Below are 17,402 nucleotides of genomic sequence, written 5' to 3'. Positions count from 1 at the left end.
TGTGGAAGCGGTGGGGGAGGCGGGACATCACCCTCGGATGTAGCGGAGTCTTCGTCAAAGGTAAGTTTGGAAAGCGTGTCTGTCACCCCGTAGCCCCTCGCGTCGTCCTCCTCTACACTGTCTTCTTTGTCCAACGGAGAGGGAATCTGGTGCGGAGGGGGTGGACTGACATTACGCCCGGCGTCGTCTACCTCCAACTTCGGAGCCTGTGCTTCAGCGTTAGCTGGGTGGTCCACCTCCTCATACGAAAAACCGTCAAGAACTTGCTGCTGCTCCTGAGCATCAGGCACGGCAGCCTCCTGTTCGAGTGCGTCCACTTCATCCTCGAGGTCGAAAAGGGAACCCGCATCACCCTGCTGGGACGCTTCCTCGTGCAGTGGCCGAGGCGCTACTTGAGGAACCACTGGCGACTCTTCCACGGCAGGTGAAGGGGGCCGAGATGGTTCCGAGTTTTTGTTCGAATCCTCCCCAAAGGATGCGAGGAAGTTGATCAACTCCTCGTCTTCCGGAGCCTGCTCCTCAATTTGCCTCGACAGGGGCATCACACTTGACGCTCCCACTTCCTCTCCATGTGCTGAAACAGCACCCTTCACGTTCTCGATTGTTGCTCTGTATCCCCCAATTTCCGATTCCTTGGCCGCTATTTCCCTTCGGAGCCTTTCAATCTCTTCAACGGCTTGCTGATGTTTCTCCTCAAGTGCCTTGACCCGTTCGCGGAAACCAGCAGCAGAGGCGGTCTTCGCAACACCGCGGAACCTGGATTTTGCCAGTTCTGACCTGACCTCTTGAAGTTCGTTTTCTACTTTTCGGAGATGCGCCTTCAAGGCGTCTTTCTCTGAGAGAGCAAGGTCACGCTGGCGCTCCAGTCGCTCAACCTCGGCTTTCATCTTCTTCATACGCTTGTGCGCTACAAACTGAGCTCCAGCACCACCAAGACCAAGAGCACCTAGTGCCCCCACAATATAAGCGTAGTCGCTTAAGAGGCTTTTTGCCATTCCCATAGCCGGCTGCGCGGCAGTTAAGGCTGCTGGAACCCCGCCGGTCAAGTCGGTCAGGTCCCGAAGGTTGGACAAGAAAGGAAGATCGAGCTGATTGTAGTACATAAGGCCACCCGCAAGCAACATGGCGGCCGCCGCCGAGGCCACCGCAACTTTCCTGTACAAGCGGCGATCTTTCGTCTGTTTTAGACTCTTCGGAGGCAGCACGGAGGGAGGCTTCGGCGTCGGTGCGGTTTCCTTGGGCGGAGGAGAGGACGCACCGAAAAGCATGCTTGCGAGTTTGTCCACTCCATAGTAGTTCACGGCAAACAAAGCGCCAATAATTAGAATGGATGTGGAGAAAAGAGCAGCCTTCGTCAGACTCATATTACGACGGTGACGGCGGGCACTGCTGGATCGCTTCCCGGTCGTCAACGTCTCGCCCGTAACAAAGTCATCTTCCACGAAATTATATTTTGCGGGCTCTTCATCTTCGTAGTCTACGGCACCAGCTGGAGCTTCAGTCTCCGCTGCCTCCACCACTGCCAACCTGTGAGTCCCATCACTTCCGAAAAAAGAGACACCTACCACGCATACAACCAAAACGAATATCCCAAAAGGCAACAACTTCGTAACTCTCTTCACAGGCGCGCCTTCACCGGCAGTGCGTCCCCGACGGGGGGGACCCATCACTGCTGGCCGGACGCCCTTCTCACACGTGTGGGAAGAGTCCATTGCAGCACTGAAGACAGGTATGAAACAAAGAAGACTCTTTAAAGAAAAGCACAATTTCCGAGCCTCAATGTCCCAATTCGCGAGCGACTACTATCATGAAAAAGAAACAGCACGGGCGACCAACCGCCCCGATTCACCGGCACGGCGGTGGATCAGCGCTGCCCTCCCTCCCGTGTTACGGAAGTGAACGAGTGTCCTTGAACAGGCAAGAATGCAAGATTGGGTTAAACATGCGCCTGTCTCGATATTCCTTTAGGACTGACAAATGAAAGTTGTGAAACGACAGTTTGAACTTCGACTAACACCACGGATTGCCACCAAGTTCACACGAGGAGTTCAACGTTCCGACACCAGTTAGTCCGGTAGGTCCCGGCTACGTGACCGGGTAGGGCAGCCACTGCCGCCGGGTAGTGTTCCGGCTGCGCCGTGGGTGTTGGCCCTGCCTGGCTCAGCCGACGGCAGACATTCGGCCTCGCTTCGGGGAAGCACCGGCAAATTACGCCTATGGTCATTCTGGTCGGCAGTACCACGGTCGCAGGGACGCTGAAACGTCACCTTGCTGAGGCAGGGACCCCGGTGCACCAACACGGCCCATGAGGGACAGCAGATCCAGCCGGTGGCTCGGGACCGTTATTCCCGGTACGGTCGGTCCCCTTTCGCCAGCCTGTTCGGCCGGTGTGTTCCGGCTCCCCGGGGCACCAGGGTGATAGCCCTCGCCGCCGTGCCAACAGCCAAATAGTCAGCCACATGCAGGCGGTTATCCAAGAACGCGTTAACAGCTGCCGACGCAGCCCTAAAGGACAAATTGAAATAGCGACTTAGTTCAGTGTTCTGATACAGCTAGATGCGGCAGTGACGATTCTCTCACCGGAAAGATGGGCACGAGTGTCTGTTTGTAGTCTCATAGACATCGCATGGTATCCCGAAAGTGACCTCCCTACCGCAAGATCTTGCTGCCTCCACCCTCCGTTTGTACGGTCCGTCGGGAGCGTCTTTCCTACGGTATGACGATTACAAGAAGTATATATGTTGAACGTAAAATCAGTTTGTCGGATCCTGCAGTATCACGCGACGCGATGGGTACCACGCCACCGGGTAGTCTTCTAGGAAGTCAGGACTGGGGCTCTGCGCTGTAACACAGGTCCGTTTCACGGTGGTATTCAAACGCTGAAGAATCCATCAGGGTTGGCGGTAGGGAAGGCAATTGGGGAGCACTGGGGGCCTCCGAAGTAAGAGTCTTGCATAGCCTCCACCTTCTGAAATGTCTCGGATATTTCCGACCCAGCTGCTGTTGAGAGGGGAGAATACGTCAAGCCATCTTTACTCACGAACCTGCCTACCTCTGCGGTACTTACTTCGTCTGTGTGTCACCCCGCCCCTCTGACATTTTGCCGTTGCGTTCGTGCGCTTCGTCAGGCACGACGCGCCGCTCTTTTCAGTTGGATGCCACTCCCATGCACCGTTCTCCGGGAAGCAAGTGAAACTCGAAGGACGAAAAGGCTGTCCGCGCCGTGAACTGTCGCTTGTCGGATCATGATCCTGCAAGATATTCTATCTGTTCTCTCAGCAGGTAGTGCAGCGAGTAGTACAAGGAGCGAAATGCCCAGTTCCACTTGGGTCGGAGTATTCGGGAGTAGAAACGGTGTAGCAGTCGGTGTCTGCTCCATGTTTTTCACCTTACGAGGTGTGACAGAAAGGTGGAAACTGTCTGGAAAGGAAGGCGAGAGATCAAGCTCTTTGTCACCTTCCGGCCAGGTAACCTCGACGCCCGCGTAGCGAGAGCGCCAGGCGGGATCCAGAGGCCGGATTCGCGTTCCCACACGCGCGTGACGTTAATACGGCCTTGTGGCTGTGCCGCAGACCTCACGCCGCGAAGAGTCGATAGGATTCCTCGTAGACAGGCTGAGTGAAAGTCTCATCGCCGTGCAACTAGGATCAGATGTCTCCTGTTGAGTTCACTCAGTCAACATTAGCCCGTATCGCTCGAAAACGTGAAAACCAATCTTGCACGGCGACGAGACTTTCAGTCATCAACCTGTTTATGTGGGAGTCCTTCTATCACGTCTTCGGGCAATACGGGCTAATGTTGACTCAGTGAACTCAACAGCAGACATCTGAAGCTGGTAGAGAAAGCAAGAGCCTCGACAGTTTAACCTGGCGTGCGCTCTCTGCGCACTAGCTTATTGTAGTCAATACGTAGCTCTCCAGCAATCTGCGTTCCTGTCGCGGCACATGCCTCGGGTGGTTTTGTCTCCAGTATTAGTCTCGGCACCACTCAAACCATGAGACGTACCAAGGGTCAAAACAATCTTTTGGAAGCTGCCCTTCAATCCCTTGGCAAACAGCTGTTGTGACGAGGTCGGCGCTCGGCGTCCCGAGCCCGTGATGGCTTTTGCAATGCATCACCCATCGTCCTCTCTAACAGACTTGAGATTGTCCGACTGTTTACTCTCACACATCAGCTTGCATGATCACAAGTGTAGGCAGGAGGGCAAGGCCGTACGCCTTTCACGATGTTGCGCGTCAGAACAACCAAGGGGATCTCCTCTCAACGGCAATCAGGAACCATCACCGGGACGCGTTCTGAGGTTCTCCGGGCTACAGAGAAACGTGCCAGTGAAGTAAACACCGTATGACATAGTTTGCCCAACATGTCTAGTTGCGTGGTAAGCGGTAAGGAGAAAGGGCCTGAAGGTCTCCCCGAGGGGTGCTTGCTGCTCAGAGAAAAACAGCTCTTCCCGCAATCCCCCAGGAAGGCCAAGTATCCCAACCTCAGAGGGGGTGCATGAAGGTGAAGTTGCCGTCGTTCTAGGGCTTCGATGTGTTCTCTTCGGCTCCATCGATGCGGAGCCTAAACAGCAAAGAGTGGTTACCGCGGGGCTGTCCCAAGCAACTTCTGAAATACTGGCTTTCACCACGGAACAACCCTGTGCCCTGCCAGATTGGTTCAAAGTACCAGCTACCTCAGAATCTCTCGCGGCTAACGCGAAGGCCGGTTTCCCGCAGCAAGCAAGCAGGCGGATGCTTCAGGGAACCTGCAATCGAATACGGAGTATGAGTCGACGAGCGACAACTTAGTAGGTACAAAGGAGTGCAAAGGCTAATCGGTAAGCTGAAGAAGAGACTGCAACGTGGACGGTATGGTATCTGCGGATACCGATGTCCCGCGTGTAAGTTAGTTCTCGCCCAACGAGTAGGGAGTATAGCCTCACGCGTACCGAGACGAAGTGCGAGTGAGAAAACTGCTGTTGCCAGAACTGCGATTGCTACTGCCTGAGCCACCTCCCGTGCGTAACAAGCGTCGTTCGAGCTGCTACGCTCGGACACGGGTCGGAGTTATTGGTCAGTGCTGCTCGTCGTGTGGGCGCTTTATGGCATCCTCTCCTTCCTACACCTCTTTATCAAACTGCTGCATCGGCGTGGTGTTCACCGGGTACGAGCTCCTGTCGGATAAGTAAACAGCGAAAATGCATCCTCTCTACGTCTCCAGGACGCAGTGCCTCCTTCGGAGTGATGTTCACCGGGTAGGAGCCCTTGTCTGACCAGTAAACAGCGAAAATGCATCCCCTCTACTTCCTGACAAGCGTCCCCGCTTGACTCCGACAACGAGAGCCAACACAAGAAAAGGGTGTCCTCGACAACGCTTTTTTGGCCCGGAATGTGAGATGGGCCGATGGCGTTGTCAGAGCTACCCATTAGAACAGAACACTTTTGTCTGTCCACCTTCTATTGATAGAGCTGATAATCTTTTATTTTGCTGAACCTCTGTCTAGAAGGCAATGATGCGGGCCGATACCGTCGGTACACGAGGGTGGTCGTGTTTTCCGAGGGGAAGAAACTCGTGGTCGACACTAAACGTTACCATCTCAAGAAAAAATGCATGCACTAAGGGGGGTGAGGCGCTTGCGATAGATAAAACAAACATGCGTCGGTGAACACTTTGACTCTACATTCACAATGGACAACAAAAGCCTATGATGGTCGTAAGGTAAGAACCCTGCCGCTTCCTCGGCGACCATCAATCCCAGGCATCCCCACCTCCCGTGAGACCTCTCGAGTTTTTCGACTTACTATGTAGTTTCTCCACCACAAAAAAATTCAGAACACCACATTAGCATAGCTGATGTCTATGCTTCCCAAGAGAACGCACACACGTTCTCCGGACTAAGAAAGATCATCCGAGCGTACTCCCGCAGCTGAAACGAAGTTGGCGTTGGTGTGTTTCAAGGCCGAGAATCTACACCGGGAGACATATCGCTTACTTCGCCGAGGAGAATCGATCTCTTTGAAGGAGGGATCTTTCATGCCAGTCTCTTACGCATTTCTGTGTTGCATGGAAGAAAACGTTTCAGTTTTCCTCCGTTCAGCTTTTTTCGACAGGGGTACCTACTACACCCTGGTAAGACGAGTGCGAGGTTCCTCACCGGGAAAGTGACCGGCCCCCTTCAACAGCTCTCTCTCTCTCCTGGATATCCCTTTACCCTACTCCCACCGCTGCCTACTATTTACGGCAATGTGCGGAAGAAATAGATCGGCAAGTAGCTCTCGGGTGCCACAGAGCGAAGCGTAGCCGGCCAGGTGTGTGTAGGTGCACGAAAACAGCATAACGTATGGAGCTCCGGGGAAAGAGAAAATCGGCGATCCTCATGATATGATTCTCGACACATGATGAAAATTTACTTCTCTACTAAAAAAGACATAGCTTTCAATACGTCACCATCTATCACCTCACGAAGGTGCACCTGGAGAAAGCTCATCCTTCCCACTATCTTCTTCGTTCGCTCTTCCCCCCCCTTGCTTCCTTTCGTCCCTCGCATTTCATTCGAAGTGCGATATCGTTGGCAAGACATCTCTTACATATCAAGGAAAAGATCATCCTTCGCGATGCGACAACCGAGATACGGCGCATACAGTACAATCGATATCTCACCCTTAATACCACCGATATCCCGGCCATTGGCCATCCGAAATCCCGGTCATAGGACAATCGATATCCTGGTCAGGAGAATCGATATCCTGATCAGTCGAGACTGAAGTCATCCAGTGAAACTTTGGCTACATCTGTCAACTGAATTTACTTGCGCCATAAAGATACTGTTGAGTATATGAGAGACACCATTAGTGGCCACAACGATAAGGACGTACGATGAGAGATCGCTCCCGACTTTCGTACAGAGGCTTTCTCACGCTGTATTGCTTGCCCCGGAAATCCAGCTACGCTTCCTTTCGCCTTAGCGTATGAGCTCACCTGATTCTCATGCTCATCATCCATACACTCTAAGGCATGCGTTCTCTTGATCCAAGCACCCTTGGCTAAAAGTAAATTCGCGTTCACCTTTCTCAATGGAGAAGGAAGTGTAGGAACAATACCCGTAACAAAAACCGCTAAAGCTTTTCTCTGAGAAACCATCGCCAAAGCTGTCTCCACTGCACAAGGCACCACGAAAACACACTGTCTCTAGGCTTCAAACTTCCCAGTAAATACAGCTACATCTATATGTATATATATCCTAGAAGGTGCTTGACGACTGACGTTCAGAATAGCTTATCTATCTATCTACCTATCTACCCCTGATCTGCACGCAGGCACATATGGGTACGCATACTCATGTATGTATGTATGAATACACGTGTCTTTCTATACTGTATATACATATATCTATCTATATATATGTGTATACCCATATATATGTATATACGTGTACCTATTACCATCTATATAGATAGATAGGAATCAGCTACGTTCATGAAGCAATGAATTGCTTTCCTGCCATGCAGACGAGGCTCTTTATCCTCCGTCTCCTCCGAAGAGAAAGAAGCTGGCGAACGAGAATACGAAGGAAGACACTGCACTGATAGGAGAACAGCTTCTTTCTGATTCTAGCGACAGGCATCATCGATCACGGTCAAACAAATAGGACGGTACCATAGTAGTAGCAACAATCTCTGAAGAAGCAAGAATAGTGTTCTCTACCTGCCTTATAACCCGATGAATGGAGACAGACAGAGAGAAAGAGAGATCCCTAGATACATTCACAAGGCTGTCTCTCCTCCATAGCTAGCACCCATAGAAGGATAAGTCCGCGGCAAAGACCCTGCTCGCCACTAATGACAAGAAGCCTGCTGTAGTCACGTGTACTCTCTATCGTCTTCTTCAGTTTACCCAAACAAATATACTTTTAGAAAAAGGGAGTCGACGTGTCAGTGTCACAGGAAAAGATGGAAATCTCCCATCTCCGTCACCCTCTTCTGTAGATGTTTCTTTTGATGTATCCTTTCGATTATACATAACTCAGCTTGTACAGGTTATACTTACCAAGGCCAAATCATACGAACGAAAGATAGAGAAGAGTCAGAACTGCAACAGAATTATATCTATATATATACATGCATACCCATAGGTGGATCCATACGTCTACCTACTCTAGACAGACATATAACATACACCTACATACACACACACAGATCGATGCACGCCACGTATGTACATAGCTAGATACACACATAGAGATAGGAAGACGCATGTACATCTATATACATGGAGAGAGAGACCTACTGTCTCGAGCATGATGGATGAGAGCCCTTGAGGAGAGACTGTGCTGAACTGTTGCCGCGAGATCGTCAGAAAGAAAGACCACCGTCCTTTCCCAATCTGAAGTTGAAAGCGACCCGGGGCAAGCGAAGAAAAAAAGACACCCACGCTACTCCTGCTCCTCATGTCAAAATCCCTTGATGTTACAATACAGACGGATCTAGAGCTCTTGGCATATATGGTTGTATATATATCTATATATCTATACATACAAACACGTATACGCATATCTAGGGAGGGGGCGAAGAGACAGCATATAAGAAAATGTATATACATATGTATGAGAAGACGACCTACAGTGGGCATGTGACCTAAGCCTACCATCCAGTGTGAGGGAAGTTGCCTTGAATGGCCAGTCGTGAACTACGTAAGACTGATTGAGGCGATGAGAGGACGAATGCCCTTCTCGGTGTCTCCGAAACAACACCCACCCAAACATACATACAGAGAGAGAGAGACAAACACATGAACACCAACATATATATATATATATATGCCTCTCTCTCTCTATGCATCTGTATATGATATAAACACACTCACATCTCTATATGTCAAACTACATGAAGGATACATGTCTCTAAACATAGATGTGTATATGTGCTGGTACAGATCTATATAGAGAGAGAAGTGTACAGGTGTGGATATATTTGTCATACACTATCGCGCTTTGGATGCTGAGGGGTTGCGTAGTGTGGTATCTGTAGATTGTCGTCGATACCTTCCTTAGATTCATCGATCCGCCGATTGAGATAGACCAGCCCCCCCCGTCGCGAGTCCGGAGAGACGCTCGTCTTGTTTTCTCCATCTAAAGAAGAAGAAGATGGCGACGTTGAGCCTCCTTGCCATTCATCTTCACGAACAATAAGCATGGCTGGAGATCCTACGACAGGGCAGGTAGGATAGAAGTGTAAGAGAGGTTGAAGCTCTCCAGGTGTCGACTGTCCTAGATAGAAGTAGATATCGGTCATATGGGCCTTGCCATCGAGAACAGCTTTCTGCGCTTCTTCAACAGAGGGGTAGAGCACCCAGTGAACGGAGAGGTCCACCCCGTAATGGCGCCCTATCGTCGATGCAATCATACGCATGTACTGAGGAAAAAAACCTGAAAAGAAGAAGAACAAGACTGTAGGAGAAAATGATGGTTGAGAAAGTCAAAAGAACATATGAGCTGGAGATGTAGTCTCTCTCATTGTAATACCCTTCTCTCCTATACGAAAAATACTATATACAGAGAGACAGATACGCATAGGGATAGGGAGAGGTGGATAAATACATACCTAGATATACAGGAACGAAGGATTGTAAGGACATGTGGTCTATATATATATATATATATATAAAGAAAGCAGATAGGTAAACACATCTATACGTACATGTGTACAGATGCAAGTAAAGTGCTATAGATGTCCATGTACGGAGACGTCATTCATATCTCTCTCCTTAAGAGATAAAAAGAGACAGTAGAGAAACAGACCGTATAGTAACCCAAGCTTAGTTAGATCCACATGCTACATAGAAAGGACATACATGTGCAAATGTATGAGGAGATAGATAGGAAGGCGAACACGACATGGAAAGAGATGTCTATACACAGGGGGTCTAGATAGATTTAGGAGAGATGCATGACTTGTGAATAGGAGAGGTGAGCTGTCACACTCGAGCCTTGAAAGCGAGTGAAAAAAGAGAGAAATATACAACTGTAAGCAGGAAGTCTTGCCTCGCTTCTTCACATCAACAAAGGCGCGGACTTGAGCGTTTGTGTTCTCCACACCCCCTACCAGCAGTCCCACATCTCTCGACCTGCCTATGTATCTATATCTCTATGTACGCAGACCTTCCTACGCCTGTATGTAAGTGTATGTGTTTCCTTCTTTCTCGCTTTCTCTCAGAGTATGTGGGCATCTCTGAAGATCTGTTCGAGTAGATCCGAAAGAATATCCACGATGCATATCTACGTATGACATTTGCATATGTATAGATGCCTCGAGGCTATATATGTATGAGTAGAGATGTATATGTACGTATGTTTCGACATGGATGGATGAGTCCTATGGATGAGTCTCATGTACGAATACTATGTATATATGTCTCTGTATGTCTCCCATGTGTATGAGCGAGTTCTCTATCTGTCTGTTACTTTAGCAATGCTAAAATAGGGTATGTCCATCTCTCTGTAGTGTTGTTATGCAGTGTCTTGACTGTGAAGTGTGTGAAGGGGGGTGCATACCAGTCGGTTCGACAGGGTTGTAATTGCCTTCGTCTCCCCGATCTTGTGCGAAGACAAGGCGAACCTTTCCTCGGGAGATCGTCTTCGACCCCACAGAAGCTACCGTCAATGTGCCTGTCCGAAGAACGTCCTTAAGAAGATCTCCATCTTTCAGCTTGGCCTTCTTAGGCCAAGGTAAGGTCGGAGCAAACGGAAAGAGAGAAGAAGGACAGACAAGCACAGGCACATAAGGAACAGAATCCCACAGACGTAGCAAATGCTCGACCAAAGCCCTGGTGCCTATACACACCGCCACACAAAGGAAAATTCGAGAGCAAGAAGAGACATAAGAGAAAAGAAGAAGAAGGATAACGGATGAGAGAAACAGAGAAGATGAGACACAAAGGTGAAATGAAGAGAAGAGAAAGAGACAAAAGAAAAATGCAAAGAGATGAGAGAGAGATGGGGAGGAGTCAAGAAGAGAATCCTTATTTCTTCGAAGGCAGGACTGGTAAATCGTGAAAGACAAAAGAGGAAGAGAGAGAGAGAAAGAAAAAGAAAGAAAGAAAGGAGGGACGCAGATGTGTGTGATTTGATATAGGTATACATGTAGAAGCCGAGATAGAGAAAGGATGACGACATACATAGAGAGAGAGAGTCATAATGGGATGATGAAAGGAGATTAGAGAGAATAGAAAGAAACAGGAAAGATCTATAAGAAGAAATGAGAGAGAAATGACGAACTGAACTGACCGCTAATTTCGCTGATAGCTCCATTGACTGCATCGCGCAAATTCTGAGCGCATGCCACGGGCCCACCACCAGCGCCATTCGCCTTATATTCGAGGAGAACGGGTTTGTCCGTCTGCTGACCGCTCCGAAGAGAACCCTCTCCCCCTCTTGACCTATCTTGACCAACAGGAGCTCCTGTCTTTTCTTCTTTCCTTCCTTGGGATATCTGTGAAGATGAAGCGCCATTCACGAGTAAGAAGGAAGGAGGAGAAGAGAGCGAAGAAGGATTGGAGAAGAGAGGTGAGGGTGTCTGGATGGATGCTAAGAGAAGTATAAGAAGAAGAACGAAGAAATGTGATAAAGAAAAAGGAGAAAGAAAGGAAGAAGACGAAGAGAAGAACCTGGATGTCAGCTTTCTTACGGAAGAAGTCCTAAGAGAAGAAGATCCGAGGAGGGAGAGGGAGAAAAAATCGAAAGAATGATGGCGTGCTTCTTTTTCCTCTTCTTCATCCTCTTTTCTTCTTCTTCTTCCTCTTCTTTTTGTTGTGTCATAAAAGACATCACCTATCCTCTCAAATATACAGCCCTTCATCGTCTTCTTCTTCTCTTTAAAGAAGAAAAAAGGAGATCTTCTTTGTTGAAAAGAGGAGCCCAAGTGATGCAAGCCAAGCGAAGAAAGAAAGAAAGAGAGAAGCTCCAAGGAAAAGGCAAAATCGAAGGAGGACAGCGAGAAGTCTTCTTATGTCAGTCGAGGAAGAGAAGAGCTGTACATACACCCGGGGCAAAGACAAGCTAGGGGGGCTCGAAAAGAATAGCAAAGAGAAGAGAAAGAAAAGATGACTCTGTCTACAAAACGGAGAAAAGTCGAGGTGAAGTAAAGAAAGAAAAAAGAAGAAATGAAAACAACTTGTAGTTAGACCCAGCGAGACAATGCAAGAAGGAACGTAAATATAGAGACAAGAAAGAATAGCTAGAGTGGCCCCAGATAGATTGACGACAGATAGGATAGATCAAAAATAGAGAGATTGACGATAGATCGAACGGAGACAGACTGGAGACAGATAGGTGGATAGTCAGTCGTACAGACAGAGAGATTAAAGATAGATAGATAAACAGATAGACAAAAGAAGCAATCGATAACGACTGTTAGAAAAGAGACCACTTACTCTCTCTCTTTCTCTGCTCTTTCTCTCTCTCTCGCTTTCTACGCGACCTTTATCAGACATGAATGCACCCCCGATTTGTGCTGACTGGAGGAAAGAATCTTATCTCCTCTCTCGATCATAAGACGACGAATATATGAAAAGAAACATGGGAACGATACAAATGAAGATAGTAAGGAAAGAGAAGAAAAGTGAGAAGATGCTAGACAGAGCCAAGAGCAAATCTCTCGAGTGGAGGCAGGCAATCGACACTGAGGACAACAATCGACCCCGAAGGGCCAAAGAGAGAGACCGCGCGGGGATCTGAAGAAGAAGAGAGAGAAAGAGACAACTCCAAAGAGAGATAAGAAAGAAGAAAGACAGCACGAATTGAGAGATCTCCAAGATGAAACAAGAGCTATCTTTTTACTGTCTAACAAAGGGATTCGCCAGACAAAGAGACAGCAGACAAGTACGGCGAGCTTCTTTGGGGATGATTGGATGAACGAAGAGATAAGAGAAAACAGAGAGATGCTCTTTGCTTCTCAATCTTTCTTTTTCTTCTTCCTATTAAAGAAGAAAGGCGATGTTGTTTGTGTAGATGAACGGTATGAAAAAGAAGAGAGCTGAGAAAGAAGATAAGAATGGTTCTAGTCAAAAAAGAAAAGTCGTTGAAGAGAAAGAAATGAACCGACGAGGCATTCGCCGATCACCCACCCCGGCGGCCATTCTATCCTCTCTATCTCGTCGTTCTCGCTGAAAAGGAAAAAGAAAGAGATGCAAAAGGCTCTCTCGGGTGGTTCAAACTGTTGGATTCTCACAAGTCTGAGCGCGGAACGAACTTTTCGTGAAAAGAAACAAGAGAGGAGGGGCTTTTCTTGATCTCTTTCAACCCAAGCACCGCCACCACCACCTCTTCCCTCGCCCCCACCCGGGTGTCTCCGTCGTGTTCCTCCTTTCTGTCTCTCTCTCTGTTTACTTCCATGTCTCTTCTTTTGCTTCCTCTTTCTTTCCCTTCTTTCTCCGTCTCTTTCTCCTCGTTCGTGCCACCATCAGGAGAGCCAGCAAGATGAGATATCTACACTCTCATCTTGCTGGCTCTCCTGAGGATGTCCTTTCTCCTATAGAAACCTCCCCTCTGACTCTCTTCTCTCGCCTGCTTCTCAGTAGACACACCTACCTGTACAGAGACACCAGGTCTCTCAAGCGTAAGGAAGAAGAAGGCTTTCCAGCGGTTTTCTTTCTGCAAAGCTTTCATAAAGAAAGAATACGCGCAAGTCTATCTATTGACTTCGTAAAGAAGCTGCTTCTCGACGTCCCTCCATCCAAAAACGAGAGAGAGACGCAGTGTTCTTTCCTGACTTTGAAATCTCTTTGACCGTGACGCACGTATCTCTCTCCTTCATAAATCTATCTTCAGATACGAGAGAGAGCAACTCATCCCCAAGCTTGGTACAGACGTTCTGTACACCTGTGTACACATCGCTAGCTGTAGAGATAGGAACATCGACAGAGGGAGAGAAATATATATATATAGAGACACCCTCCTGTGTGCAAACATATACTAGATGGAACACACACCCTTAGGTACACCGAAAAGAGGTACAGAGATACTCTGCCATCACACGCACAGATCGATATCCAACCATGTAGGGGTATGTGTCTACAAGAGAAGATTCCCCCGACGTTCCTTTGCTCATATGCGGTTTGTCAAGGCTCTCTGAACTCTTTCAAAGAGAGAGACGTCTTTCCCCATTATCTTTTTATGCATGCAGTGAGATTCTCTGGATAAGTCTGGTGCCATAGCTCCTCACACGATCAAGGTTCGCACGTAGGGAAATAGACCGATCGTCACCACGAGGCTGGAACAGTAGCGACGGATTCGATAGACTTTCCTCTATTCCAGAGCTTCTCTTTTGCTTCTTCTTTTCCTACTGAGTGGCAAAGATGATAAGATAGATACTCGATGAGCTATCTATATAGATCTGGAGAGAGAGAGGTATGATGGTAGGAAAGAGAGACGGGAAGAAGAGGAGAGAAGTCCAAAGCCGTTTGTCAAGAAGAGACTGACGATGGCTTAACACCCTCGCTTGTTTTATATGAAAGGAGTTCTTCGCCTCTGCTGAGTACTGCTTGAAAGAGTAGTAGAGCTTCGTGTCGACGGTAAAGAGAGAAGAGAGAAAGCCTAAGGAAAGAGAGGGAAAGGCCGCGCAACTTTCTATCTTGCTCGATGATGCCTTGGCTAGCAATTATGTCGAAAGCTCATCCTTTGTTCACCCTCGCCTACCTACACCCGACTATATATGAGGGGAGAGACAGATACACACCTGTATGAATGAATGCATGCACCTATACCAACTATATGTACTATATATACACATTATACCTGTGTGTCCATGCATATGCATGTATAAGCATATACATAGGTTTGCGCCTATGGATGCATATGCGAATGCATGTATGTAGGCGTATACACATGTGTTTGTATTGTGGGCGGTATAAAGATATCATGGTCTCTTATCCTCTTAGATTGTAGATGACTTTCTCTTCCAACTTGTGAGCCTCTCAAATGCACTCCCGCAGTGAAGTAAGAAACATCTCTTGCTTCTTTAGCGGCTTCTTCTCTAAAGCCTTCTTTTCCTTCTCTCTTTCTTCCTGTTCCTATCCAAGAAGACATTTTGTTTAAGAGAGTTCGTCGCGAGAGAATTCCGTGCATCTCTCTTATCGCAGATCACCCCGAAGTCATATGAAGTAACGTGACCTCTGTCAATCTATGTCTTCTTCTTCTCCTCTATTCAGGCCTCATCTCTTCCTCCTCCGCCCGTGATAGAGTTCGAAATCATACCACAAGTGTCTATCCTTTTCCTCGTTATAAGAAGAAGAAGAATAAGGGTTCTTCTGAATCCTTTTTCTCCCGTCAACGTCACACACACAAAAAAGACAGATGCATGCATGCCCTAGCATGCACAGAACATACCAGCACCCCCCCCCCCCTTACCTCCCTCTCCTTTTGTCTGCTGTAGTGACGATACTCTATCAGTCTGTCTCGATGTACCCTCTCGATCTAAATCTAGTCAGGAAGGAAGGCTAGAAGAATATTAATCAGCTCAGGAAAGGGGGAATAAGAATAGGACGGGAAAGGATGATAGATCGACTAAGTGATAGAGATGAAGAAGATCAGAAGACACACGGTTGCCTGTCCTTATCGTTACATGAAGACGTGCTTGAGGACCTCGCCTGTGTAGCTGACAGGAGAGATGAGTAGAGAAAGAATATAGACCAGTAGATTACAGATAGATTAAGGATACATTAAAGATGGATAGGTCTATGTAAAGGGAGACGATAGAGCAATAGATTACAGATAGATTAAAGATACATTAAAGATGGATAGGTCTATGTAAAGGGAGACGATAGAGCAATAGATTACAGATAGATTAAAGAAACATTAAAGCGAAACAGCCTATGTACGCCTCACGCAATGAGCTCGCAGCGCGTGCTGAGCGCCTGCTAAAGTAGGGGAGGCTTTAAGTGTGTGTCCCAGGTGAAACAATCCCTCATTTCTTCTCCTTTCTCTTTCTTTTGATCTCCCTAGATCTCTCGCGGCGTCATTTCTTATGTCGCTACAGATGATAGGGAAAGTATTGAAGTCCGCTTTGAAAGAATCGCATGTCTCTTACGAAATCCTTCTTTCCTTCCTTAGACTCTCTCTATCCTCTCATTTAGAAAATCGATGCATGTCTTTCTTTTCTGAGATATAATGCTCTTACAACGGTATGGTGTCGCAATGACTTCTTGTGTATCTTTCTCTCTTTACACAGGCTCTATATATCTCTTGAAAGCGCTAGCTACTATCCACGTATCTGACCATATATGTCTGATACACCGACCGAGACATGCTCCTGTTGGTTTTGGTGTCTAGATGGCTAGCTAACAAACTAGCTAGCTTGCGACCGCGCATGCAGCGAGCCACAGACCCCGATGTCATGTCTTCCTAGACACACAAACTCTCGTCGCTTCATCTTCGTCTTTCTTTGCTAAACAACGCCATGCTCTGAGATGCTCTATCCAAACACTTGTTGCTTCTTCTTCTTTTCTATGTCCCTTCATCTTTCTTTCCTTCTTGAGAAAAGACATGGAAAAGGTTTCACGAAGACCAGAAATCCTTTGTATGCCTTCTATGCCACTCCTCACGATGGCCACACTCTCGCCAAAGCAAAAACACAAAAAGCCATCTGTCTTACACCTCATACAGATACATACATATATACATGTACATATATATATATATCTGTATAGAATAGATAGGCGTCCATGTAGAAAGGTATATACTCTCTCTCTCTCTTCGGCTTGTGCCTTCTTATACAGCTTTAGGTACAACAGACGCTCGATCTTTCTCCACCTGAAGGCACAAACGGATAGACAGAGAGAGAGATATAGACTAGGGGGGGGGAGACTAGGGGGGGTCTCGATAAACAAAGACCTCCTGTGAGAGAGTCTTGGCCCTAGAGAACCACCAGAGATGTGAGCTAGCCACGCTGAAGAAAAGATATACACACATTTGACGCATGCCTGCACATGAAGGATACAACTGAACACTATCTATCTATCTATCTTTATCTATCTATCTATCCATCTATCAAGGTGAGAGTCCTTATGGTAAGAGAAGAAAGAGGCTCTTCTTCTTTTTCTTCTTGTCTCTTCCTTCGCTCTTCTCTCCAGCCCTTCCAACAAGTCTATCCCCCGCAAAAATACCTCTCTATCCCCTGTGTGTTTTTCCTTCAGTTCTTTCTTTCTTTCTCACTCTTTCTTCCTTATCTTTATGGTTATTTTCTTTACCTTAATGAACTTTCCACTAGAAGAGAAGTAATCTGTCTTGCCCTCTCCCCGTGTCCCTCTGTGGCTATCCAAAATACGCCCTGACTTTGCCGTGGAAGCAGAAGCGCCTGACGATGAAGCGGCAGCGTCGGGGTTACAGAGTTCAATCCCTTGGATAGGCGTGAAAGTTAACGAAGAAGAAA

At 47.6% G+C, this 17,402-nt stretch overlaps 3 protein-coding genes across 3 annotated transcripts; 1 reads left to right on the top strand and 2 right to left on the bottom strand.

Moving 5' to 3' along the window:
* Window positions 1-5,951: 5,951 nt before the first annotated feature.
* On the bottom strand, window positions 5,952-13,232 carry CSUI_008761 (uncharacterized protein). The gene is made up of 5 exons (XM_068068886.1): window positions 11,264-13,232; window positions 10,532-10,810; window positions 9,023-9,406; window positions 8,269-8,364; window positions 5,952-7,139 (listed from the first exon to the last, which is right to left on the bottom strand). Exons 1-5 carry the CDS (start codon window positions 11,832-11,834, stop codon window positions 6,787-6,789), a joined length of 1,683 nt encoding a protein of 560 aa, XP_067919140.1. The 5' UTR covers window positions 11,835-13,232; the 3' UTR covers window positions 5,952-6,786.
* Window positions 13,233-13,603: 371 nt separating this feature from the next.
* On the top strand, window positions 13,604-14,238 carry CSUI_008760 (uncharacterized protein). Its single transcript, XM_068068885.1, has one exon. It carries the CDS (start codon window positions 13,953-13,955, stop codon window positions 14,106-14,108), a length of 156 nt encoding a protein of 51 aa, XP_067919139.1. The 5' UTR covers window positions 13,604-13,952; the 3' UTR covers window positions 14,109-14,238.
* Window positions 14,239-15,786: 1,548 nt separating this feature from the next.
* Window positions 15,787-17,402, bottom strand: CSUI_008759 (uncharacterized protein). The gene is made up of 2 exons (XM_068068884.1): window positions 17,221-17,402; window positions 15,787-16,783 (listed from the first exon to the last, which is right to left on the bottom strand). Exon 2 carries the CDS (start codon window positions 16,630-16,632, stop codon window positions 16,366-16,368), a length of 267 nt encoding a protein of 88 aa, XP_067919138.1. The 5' UTR covers window positions 16,633-16,783; window positions 17,221-17,402; the 3' UTR covers window positions 15,787-16,365.

The sequence above is a fragment of the Cystoisospora suis genome (assembly GCF_002600585.1).
Source record: "Cystoisospora suis strain Wien I chromosome Unknown contig_5004, whole genome shotgun sequence".
NCBI lineage: Eukaryota > Apicomplexa > Conoidasida > Eucoccidiorida > Sarcocystidae > Cystoisospora > Cystoisospora suis.
Note: the sequence above shows the minus strand (reverse complement) of the source record. Positions and strands in the feature narration are given on the sequence as shown.